Genomic DNA, 11,882 nt, shown 5'->3' with positions numbered 1-11,882 from the left:
GTGGGCACCGCCGCGCAACGTGACCTCCACAGCTGTAATCCACGTCACTGCAGCTGCATTAAATACGCGTGCCTTATGAAAATCGTGCGAATGCGTTAGTTTCATGCCTACTTTTAAAAAGTCGCTCTAAAATTGAAATGAAAAAAAAAAGATTATAATAATAATGCATTAATTAACGCATAACTCAAATAGAATAATAAAACGTTAAATGTCTATTTTTCCCATCAGTGGATTAACAGAAAATTAAAAAGGAAATGTCTCAACATTTATTTTTTTTTAATATGTCATTAAAGAAAGAAGTTAGAAATGTAATTTTCTAAATTTAAAAAACTTCTTTGGAGGTGTACATTTGGGTCCATAACTATTTAAGCAATCACAATTTAAGTAATTTTACCCTTGTCCACAATCAGTGGAAATAAATTAATCATGATGTGCTTGTAGACAGCTTGAATTCAAGGTGTTTAACAAAATCATTTCACAATTACTTTTTTAAAATTTTCAACCATTTAAAAAGAATCCCTCCATTTTCAAAGCCAGTAATTGGACAAATTAAATATAAGGTTTATAATGTCTAAACATTTATTTTTAATATATCATTAAAGAAAGACATTATAAATGCAATTTTCAAAATTTAAAAAACTTCTTTGGGGGCATATATTCAGGTCCATAACTATTTAGGCAATCGCAGTTTCAGTAATTTACCCCTGTACACAATGACAGTGAAAATGAATGAAGTAATTATGATGTGCTTGTAGGCAGCTTCAAAGGGTTTTAACAAAAATAGTTCACAATTTTTTCTTTTTTAATTTGTTTTTAAAATGGGGGGATTGTTTTATCCCTCCATTTTCAAAGCCAGTAATTGGACAAATAAAATATAAGGCTTATAGCTGACACACAAACACTTGCACGGAGTCAAGTGAGGAAAGCCACCAAGACCACTCTGAAGAAATTTCCTCTGTCCTTCTTGCAGTCAATATAGGGGTACTAACAATTTTGTCCGTGTGCATGTGTATGTATGTATATATATATATATATATATATATATATATATATATATATATATACACACACACACACACATACATATATATATATACACATACATATATATATACAAGGTCTGTTAGAAAAGTATCCGACCTTTTTATTTTTTTCATAAACCATATGGATTTGAATCACGTGTGATTGCATCAGCCAAGCTTGAACCTTCGTGCGCATGTGTGAGTTTTTTCACGCCTGTAGGTTGCGTCATTTGCCTGTGAGCAGGCTTTGTGTGAGCACTGGTCCACCCCTCTCGTCGTTTTTTTATTGCGAATAAATGTCTGAACGATTTGGAACTTTGCTGCATCAATTTTTTTCCAGAAACTGTGAGAGACCTCCAGGTGGACACCGTTCGGAAAATTAATATGGCTTTCAGGGACGATTTTATGGGGATTACACAGATTAAGGAGTGATCCAGATGGTTTAAAGACTGCCCACAACTGCTGAGAGCGCGCTGCGATCCGAGCACTGATCGACAGGCTCAAACCCCGCTGAAACAACCAGATCATTTCCAACGTGAAGGCTTTGTTGATCCGGGACGTCATCTGACTTTCACAAAAAGGCAGAAGGCGTGGACATCAGCACTTTTTCGGCACATTCCACTGTTACAGGAGTTTTTTTCATGGAAAGAAAAGCGGAGGGACGCGCCACGGAGCTGTTCATTACGCGGCACAAAACCACCTCCGTGTTGGTCTCACAGGACAGCTTTCAGGTGGATTTCAGACGGCTGTCAGTTGCTTTTCAGTCGTGTGATTATCTGAGAAATTGAGCATGAGCTGGACATGCCCCAACATGTCCTGTGAGGCTTCATCACGGCGTTGCTTTGCGCCATGCGGCTCCACCACGACACGCGGAATTCCGCTCCTCTTTCCATGAGAAAAACTCCTGTAACAGTGGAATGTGCCGTTCATTTCTAAACTGGACGCTGTCTTGATCCGGTATGTTGTCTGACTAGCACAGGAATTGTGAAAAGACGTGGACATCAGCACTTTTTCGGCACATTGAGACAGACGTGCGGAGGAGTTCGCACGTCGCGGTGGAGCCGCATGGCGCAAAGCAACGCCATGATGAAGCCTCACAGGGCATGTTGGGGCATGTCCAGCTCATGCTCAATTTCTCAGATAATCACACGACTGAAAAGCAACTAAGTCATCTGAAATCCACCTGAAAGCCGTCCTGTGAGACCAACACGGAGGTGGTTTTGTGCTGCGTTATGAACGGCTCCGTGGCGCGTCCCTCCGCTTTTTCCATGAAAAAAACTCCTGTAACAGTGGAATGTGCAGAAAAAGTGCTGATGTCCACACCTTCTGCCTTTTTGTAAAAGTCAGGCGACGTCCCGTATCAACAAAGCCTTCACGTTGGAAATGATCTGGTTGTTTTAGCGGGGTTTGAGCCTGTCGATCGGCGCTCGGAGCGCGGCGCGCTCTCAGCAGTTGTGGGCGGTCTTTAAACCGTCTGGATCACTCCTTAATCTGTATAATCCCCATAAAATCATCCCTGAAAGCCATATTAATTTTCCAAACGGTGTCCACCTGGAGGTCTCTCACAGTTTCTGGAAAAAAATTGATGTAGCAAAGCTCCAAATCGTTCACACATTTCCTCGCAATAAAAAACGACGAGAGGGGTGGACCAGTGCTCACACAAAGCCTGCTCACAGGCGAATGACGCAACCGACAGGCGTGAAAAAACTCACGCATGCGCACGAAGGTTCAAGCATGGCTGATGCAATCACGTGATTCAAATCAATATGGTTTTTGAAAAAAAATAAAAAGGTCGGATACTTTTCTAACAGACCTCGTATATATATATATATATATATATAGTGTGTGTGTGTGTGTAGATAGGTATTTGCTATCACAGTGTAACTATTTCCATTAAGCTTCATTAAAGTCTGAATTAGTGCGAATGATTCTGCCAATAGCCTAAACAAAGTCTGTAGTCGGGGTAATTACACCAGTCTGCGTGGTCAGGGTTAAATAGCCGACTGACTTCCACAATGATGACTTGTTTGTAGGAAATACGTTTGTATTCACATCATGAATCAGATGAGAAAATACTGCCCTGTAAAAAAAAAAAAAAAAACTTACTACTGGTTTAACAAAAGTTTCAAGTAGTGGCATGTTGTACATTTTCTCTTCTTATACATATAGCATTATGCACTAAAACACAGGGTATAACCAGTCAGCAGTAACAGCTTCAACTGTATTCACAATCACTGTGTACTCAGTGAGGCACATTTTTTAAACCAAGTAACATGCACCTGAACTTCCAAGGAGCAAATCCATTTGATTTAAATATTGATTGTTCAAGCATAGATGTGTTACACAATTGCTCTCCTTTTGTACCACTATAAGAACTTGATGTAGTTCAGAGTAAAAGTGGATTTAAAGCTCATTGTCAGGAAGGGGTGTCCAGCCGATGGATCTTGTTTAATTTCATTATCCAGCGCACATTCAGTGTCTCAGTTATTCTCTAAATCTCAAGGTGATCTCCACAGGATATTGTATTTTACCTCAGCTGAAGTAATATGGATCCAAATGTTTATACAGTATAATTTCCTACTTAAGCAGGCCTCCCATAGCTGAATTCTGACACCCAAATGTTTACTTTACTGGTTCAGAAAACAAGCAGATACCTAACTGGGGCATGCTCTAGTGTGTAATCTATATTAATAGGGGTGTTGCAGAACATTGTAATCCATTGTGAAGTTGTTAAAATGTTTGTGACCTTGTGACACATTGTGAGCCACAAAAATAAATAATTGTCTATTGGTAATGCACATCTTTTACTTTTATTTTACAGGGCTTGATTATTTTGTGATATCTTGATTTTATTTTATTTTTTTGATTTAGGTGTGGATTTGCCTACAGTCAATGTGATGCCAGATTAAAAATAAAATACGAGTACAATGCAGATTGTATGTTCTGGACAGAGCAATTTTCATTGACTGGACAGCAATCTGTGTGCATGACGGTGCATTTACAGATTCACTGTTCTCTGATCTTTTTCAATTGCCTCTGGAAATACAATATGCATCCTGTTATTTAAATGTTAACATTTTCACTTTGTAGTAAGCAACTTGTTGCTACTATATAACCACAGATATTAGCACAGAGACTGCACACAGTACATGTGAGCATGCTCAGTAGCTTCCGTGACATTGTGCTGCATTCCAGGTCTCTTGGATTCAACAGTAACCTGCTGTATAATTGTGTACATTATGACACACTACTTTAGGTTGTGGCCAACTGGGCCTGATTACCCAATTTTTGGAATGAGTATGTCATTCAGGGACAAAAATCAGCAATGGGAGACTGGCCTTAATAGTTCTGTTGCTGCACATAAAAACCCCTGCAAACACAAGTGACAACACAACTCCTTTGACAAACACTTGGAAATGACAAAACTGATTCTTGTACAGACAATGCACATTAGAAAATTACAATACAAAAGCATTTAGGCTTATGTTATGGTTTCACAATTACTTTTTTCACAACATAAAGCAGTTAAAACAATACCCAAAAAAAAAAAAAAAAAGAAAGAAATGGCATTTAATGTAGCAGAATCCTGAGGAAAGTCACATTCCAGTGGTTTAATTGCTGACTCCAGGTCAGTTGTTGCATTGGTGTGATTACTGAGAGGTATTTTACAACACTGTGGCTGTAAACACAAATTACTGGTAAACAAAATATAATCAGAGTTCTTGGTATTTTTTTTTTCCCTCTCCCTTTCTTGTCTTTGATGTCAAAGTCTCTTGCTCTTGTGACAGCTGACAATTCAGTGCAGACGGGTGGAAGTAAAAAACAGCATTGAGAACAAAAGTGCTGCTGGATGACCGAGCAGTTGGTCTGTGAGCATTCAGATTCCTGTCAACCAGACCAAAAATGGCCATTTATAGACTCAGAAACCCCCTGTTGGCACAACACCCATCTCCTTCAGCTTCCTCTCCTGCACTGTGAGCCGCTGTGTTCTTCCTCTTCACCTGCTTAGTGGACGTGCCTCGTGGCCTCTGGACTGGTACCAAAAGACGGAAGCCTGGTTGAGCATCGGCCGAGGCTCCACCGGAAGCCATGGTAATAGTTTTTAATGTGCATGACATCAGGGAGGAGTTGGATGATGTGGAAGATGGACGAACAGACAAGTAACCTGAACTTTGATAGTCAGTGCTGAAGAAAATCTGTTCCCTCTCTGGACAACCCCTGGTCACTGCCCTTTCTGCTTCACAGAAGCTGTCATCATCGCTGGACAGGGCTCTGCAGTGTTTGAAACTACTGTCTGTATCAGGAAGCTGAAGTTTCATGGACACCATTGAAGCTATTAAAAGATAAGATGCAAAAGCGTTAAGGCCTCTTCCTGGAAAGAAAACAAACAAACAAACAAAAAATCTACATATGCAGCTGAACCTAATCCATCTGTCTATAAAGTAAGAAGTGTCTGTGTGTGGGTATGCTGCTCGCATATTTCTCTATTTGTCAGATCGGCCTCAGCTTTCTAATACGGCTTGTGCATAGCACGATGATGTACATCATTTATTATGAAAATTTGGGGAATTAATTTTTCAAAACCTTTCTTTTGAATAATGTGTTCAGGCAATATTATGGAACACTATATACGTCGACAGTGTCTGATGAGGAGAACCAGAGTGTTAACACTTCTCCAAACTCAGTCTACCTATACTCAACAAAAATATAAACGCAACACTTTTGGTTTTGCTCCCATTTTGTATGAGATGAACTCAAAGATCTAAAACTTTTTCCACATACACAATATCACCATTTCCCTCAAATATTGTTCACATACCAGTCTAAATCTGTGATAGTGAGCACTTCTTTGCTGAGATAATTCATCCCACCTCACAGGTGTGCCATATCAAGATGCTGATTAGACACTATGATTAGTGCACAGGTGTGCCTTAGACTGCCCACAATAAAAGGCCACTCTGAAAGGTGCCGTTTTATCACACAGCACAATGCCACAGATGTCGCAAGATTTGAGGGAGCATGCAATTGGCATGCTGACAGCAGGAATGTCAACCAGAGCTGTTGCTCGTGTATTGAATGTTCATTTCTCTACCATAAGCTGTCTCCAAAGGCGTTTCAGAGAATTTGGCAGTACATCCAACCAGCCTCACAACCGCAGACCACGTGTAACCACACCAGCCCAGGACCTCCACATCCAGCATGTTCACCTCCAAGATCGTCTGAGACCAGCCACTCGGACAGCTGTTGAAACAATCGGTTTGCATAACCAAAGAATTTCTGCACAAACTGTCAGAAACCGTCTCAGGGAAGCTCATCTGTATGCTCGTCGTCCTCATCGGGGTCTTGACCTGACTCCAGTTCGTCGTCGTAACCGACTTGAGTGGGCAAATGCTCACATTCGCTGGCGTTTGGCACGTTGGAGAGGTGTTCTCTTCACGGATGAATCCCGGTTCACACTGTTCAGGGCAGATGTCAGACAGCGTGTGTGGCGTTGTGTGGGTGAGCGGTTTTCTGATGTCAATGTTGTGGATCGAGTGGCCCATGGTGGCGGTGGGGTTATGGTATGGGCAGGCCTCTGTTATGGACGAAGAACACAGGTGCATTTTATTGATGGCATTTTGAATGCACAGAGATACTGTGACGAGATCCTGAGGCCCATTGTTGTGCCATCCAAGAACATCACCTCATGTTGCAGCAGGATAATGCACGGCCCCATGTTGCAAGGATCTGTACACAATTCTTGGAAGCTGAAAATGTCCCAGTTCTTGCATGGCCGGCATACTCACCGGACATGTCACCCATTGAGCATGTTTGGGGTGCTCTGGACCGGCATATACGACAGCGTGTACCAGTTCCTGCCAATATCCAGCAACTACGCACAGCCATTGAAGAGGAGTGGACCAACATTCCACAGGCCACAATTGACAACCTGATCAACTCTATGCGAAGGAGATGTGTTGCACTGCATGAGGCAAATGGTGGTCACACCAGATACTGACTGGTATCCCCCCCCAATAAAACAAAACTGCACCTTTCAGTGTGGCCTTTTATTGTGGACAGTCTAAGGCACACCTGTGCACTAATCATGGTGTCTAATCAGCATCTTGATATGGCACACCTGTGAGGTGGGATGGATTATCTCAGCAAAGGAGAAGTGCTCACTATAACAGATTTAGACTGGTTTGTGAACAATATTTGAGGGAAATGGTGATATTGTGTATGTGGAAAAAGTTTTAGATCTTTGAGTTCATCTCATACAAAATGGGAGCAAAACCAAAAGTGTTGCGTTTATATTTTTGTTGAGTGTATTTTACTTCAGGAACATGCGGAGTGGTTAGGAGCGCCAATAAAATAAGTGGAAATTAGAAAGGCAATCTCAGTAATGAAGGTGGGAAAATCCCCTGGTTATGACGGTATTCCTGCAGAGTATTATAAAGAATATATAGATATTCTTGTCAGTTTTGCAGAAACTGTATCACAAGGCTTTTGAGAGAGGCCAAATTCATCCCACATTTAATGAAGCACTGATCTCTCTGATTCCAAAAAAAGATAGGGATAATACAGATCCATCAAATTATAGGCTGATCAGCTTGTTGAACGCGGATTGTGAAATACTCACTAAGGTGTTGGCCTTGCGCTTACGAGTCCTTCCCAGCATTATACTTCCGAATCAGACAGGATTTATGAAAAATCGTTCTTCATCCGATAACATTAGGAAACTGTTGCACCTGATGTGGTTGAGTTAGTCAAAAGATGAGCTTTTAGTTGCCCTCTCCTTACATGTGGAGAAGGCATTTGATAAAGTTGAATGGGACTTTCTTTTCCCGGCTTTGTCAAACTTTGGCTTTGGATTACAATTTATTAATTGGGTTAAAATACTATATAAAGATCCAAAGGCTGCAATTATAACCAAAGGGATGATTTCACCTTTTTTTGGTCTATCACGTGGGACCTGACAAGGGTGTTCTCTGAGCCCTTTGTTGTTTATTATTTTTATAGAAACTTCAGCAGTGAGTATTAGGACAAATAAAGATATCAAAGGGATATTCAGGGGTCAGTAAGAACACAAACTGCTTCTTTACGCAGATGATATTTTAGCACTTATCATTAATCCACTTACATCTTTACCACATACATTTAATGGACACCATAAAGTTATATTCAAAACTTTCAGGTTCCACAATTAATTGGACCAAGTCTGAGGCCATGCCATTGTTGGGTCTTTGTTATTCACATATGGTGGAAATATGCTCTTGAGAATGATATTTTAGGTTATATTAACATGCCATGTGATTGCCACACTGCCTCTCAGTTTTATAAATTGTTTAATTATAGTTTAAGTGGTGAATCATCAAATATTAAACTTTTTTGGCAGCGGGATTTGAAAATATTGTACACAAATGAAAAATGGTTAGATATCTTATCAGATAGTGGTAAATATGTGAAGGAGCCCAGAAGTAAATTTATACAATACAAGGTGTTGCATAGATATTATCATACTCCTACCAGACTGCACAGAATGAAACTAAAGTCGGACAATTTGTGTTGGAAATGTAAAGATGAAGTGGGGACATACTTACACTGCCTTTGGGAATGCTCTTTGCTTTCACCCTTTTGGACTAAAGTCTTGGAAGTACTAAGTGACTGGTCTGGATCAGAAGTCCCTCAGACCCCAGAACTGTGTTCATTGGGAGACAGATCTCAAATGCCTAATGTTTCCAAAAGAGTCCTTTCAGTCCTTTTTGTTATGGTTGGTCTTGTGACTGCATCTAGAATTATCTTAAGACACTGGAAGACCACTGTGCGCCCTGAGATAAAGGACTGGATTAAATCAATGGCGGACACAGCCTATTATGAGGCCATGCGCAACAACTTGAAAGGGGACAGACACATTGAATGGAACAGTTTTTGGGACAATCTTAAAAGTGGTATATAAGGCCTCTGTGATACTTGCTTTTGAGGGATTTGTTTTGGTTTTTTTTGGGATTTCTAACTTTTTCCAGTTCATTGCAGATATTTGTTTTTGTAACTGTCTTACTGTAACCTGTATTGTGTTAGGGTACCAGCATTTGTTTCTGCTTATGTTTGTATTTGTTTTTGTAAATGTTTTAAAAATCAATAAAAACATAATTACACACACACACACACACAAAAAAAAACAAAAACGAAAAACTTTATTTTGTGTGGCACTCAGAGCTCACACAAAAAAAGTGGACTAACTGCTTCCAACAACCAACAATGATATATTGAAAACATGGGGATGGAGATACCAGTATATGTACCAAACGTCTTATATTAGTGTTTCAGTAATACCACAAACTGGTATAGATCCCTGGTGCACATTGGAGTAAAAATAAACAAATCTAATACTGATTTTTGACCTATTGACCTTCACCATAAAGGGATCATTTTATTATGTTTGGTGGAAAATGGCCAAATGTGGGAGGAGGAGGGGAACAGACAGACAAACTAAACGTTTGACCTTTAACTGTGACCAAACCATTAAAAAAACCCATTAAGGCCAATTTTGGAGTCAACCTACACACAGAGAATTTAGTGGAAACTGATCAAACATACACACAAATAAATGTTTCCCAATTACAGCATGATTGTCATTCAAGCACATTTATTCTGGATGACAACTGAGATATCGCTACTGGCTTACCATGCTGGACAATGCAACACTTACCATCTCCATCTTTCTCACCATCGCTTTCTTCGTGGTCACCCTCATAACCACAACAGGAAGTATCCAGACTCCAATCCAGGATGTCTCCCACCAAGGTCTCCTCCTGATTGGACAGCTCTGCAGTGGGCGTGGCCACAAAGCTCCCCCTGTGTGCCTTTATGTCATCATCACGTCTCCTTCAAGAAACAGGCAGTGGCTTAGTCACTGGACCATCTCACGACTGCCACAAAGTGGTATCACTTTAAAGCAGACTTGCACTCAATAGAGGAAGGCAGAAACATGCAAAATTAAAATTACAACAATTTTTACCTTTGGGTCACTGATGTATTATTATATCACTATTATTACTTCCCTCCAAATTTTGGGAGGAGCAGTACGCCAGGTCGCTTTACATAATGTAGACTAATAATATCTGAAGTACAGGGAATGTATAATTGTCAGTCTGGAGTCATGCGGGAGTATTATGCATCCTCAACATTGATTATGGAGGGGGGCCATGTCATCTAATAATCTGAGGTCAAATTTTAAAATCTGGAGTGTACCACTGTCGCATGTCACAGAAGTGGTAATCCAGCAGAGGTAGACCTAAATAAATCAGTGAAAACACAGAGAACTGTGGGACTTTGGAGATATTTAACATTAAATCTCCAATGCATGAAAGTGTTAAAGGTAGATTAAAATCAGGTTTTGCATTACATGAGCTCTCTAATAATTATCGTATGTAAGAAAAAGTTTAACTTTGATTATTTTCATTTTCAAATCTGCTCTTTCTGGATCAAAAGCCAGACAGTTTTTTTTTTTTTTACAGTTCACATAACCCAACTACATTTTAACCATTTACATGACTTATTTGTTAACATGAAATTGACGTTATTGGTAGTTACATCTATAAGAAACGGATGTCAGTGGTGTTTTTACTCACATGTGGAATGATGCTGATCAAGAAAAAAAAATAAAGGCATCAGAGGGTTGATAAAACCTTGCATCCTCTGAATAAACACAACTACACCACTTATACAAACGAATAAAGTATGAATACGTGTTTTAGATCATCTGTCCTGCTCTATTGGTTGAAAAGATATAACAGAAAAGGTTTATGGCACCAGGTTTTTGTTGACCTTGACCTCTGTCCGATCCCATCCAAACGTTAATCATCTTGTGATATCTGCCCAAGTAGTGACCATGTTTGGGGAAAATCTGTCCAACTGTGTTTGAGTCATCTTGCTCAAAGACAGACACACAGTACTGATTACAATACCCTGATTTGCCAGCTTGCAGTGTAAAAAAGACCAATCGCCCCAACCTACAATCATCAGTTTTAGCGTTACACCAAAATGATTATTGATTTCCAAATGAATGCATATTTCAGGGATGAAAGTGGTGGTGGGTTATTGTTGAATTCTAGAAGCTCTGAAATGCAATCTGGGGCTATTCCAGACAATAAACTGCAGTGGGTGCAGCACCCCTTTTTGTGTGTGTGTGTGTGTGTGTGTGTGTGTGTGTGTGTGTGTGTGTGTGTGTGTGTGTGTGTGTGAGTGAGTGAGTGTGAGAGTGAGAGAGAAAACTTTCCCTTTTCAAAATCATTCCTCTAGTAGTATTTTGCCCATACTAGGACTAGAAAATCAGTTGGAAAGCACACATGAAATACACTCAACAAAAATATAAACGCAACTCTTTTGGTTTTGCTCCCATTTTGTATGAGATTAACTCAAAGATCTAAAACTTTTTCCACATACACAATATCACCATTTCCCTCAAATATTGTTCACAAACCAGTCTAAATCTGTGATAGTGAGCACTTCTCCTTTGCTGAGATAATCCATCCCACCTCACAGGTGTGCCATACCAAGATGCTGATTAGACACCATGATTAGTGCACAGGTGTGCCTTAGACTGCCCACAATAAAAGGCCACTCTGAAAGGTGTAGTTTTGTTTTATTGGGGGGGATACCAGTCAGTATCTGGTGTGACCACCATTTGCCTCATGCAGTGCAACACATCTCCTTCGCATAGAGTTGATCAGGTTGTCAACTGTGGCCTGTGGAATGTTGGTCCACTCCTCTTCAATGGCTGTGCGAAGTTGCTGGATATTGGCAGGAACTGGTACACGCTGTCGTATACGCCGGTCCAGAGCATCCCAAACATGCTCAATGGGTGGCATGTCCGGTCAG

The 11,882-nt window shown here is 40.2% G+C and overlaps 1 protein-coding gene across 1 annotated transcript in view; it reads right to left on the bottom strand.

Annotated features, from left to right (window-relative positions):
* Positions 1 to 4,567: 4,567 nt before the first annotated feature.
* Positions 4,568 to 11,882, bottom strand: part of ccnf (cyclin F) — a 46,448-nt gene continuing 39,133 nt past the window's right edge. The window contains 2 exon segments of the mRNA XM_034189816.1: positions 4,568 to 5,355; positions 9,712 to 9,887. Of these exon segments, the coding sequence (XP_034045707.1) occupies positions 4,934 to 5,355; positions 9,712 to 9,887 (598 nt within the window). The 3' untranslated portion in view covers positions 4,568 to 4,933.

This window comes from Thalassophryne amazonica, chromosome 16 (assembly GCF_902500255.1).
Source record: "Thalassophryne amazonica chromosome 16, fThaAma1.1, whole genome shotgun sequence".
In the NCBI taxonomy this organism is placed as follows: Eukaryota; Metazoa; Chordata; class Actinopteri; order Batrachoidiformes; family Batrachoididae; genus Thalassophryne; species Thalassophryne amazonica.
This window is presented reverse-complemented; position numbering and strand designations above follow the sequence as displayed.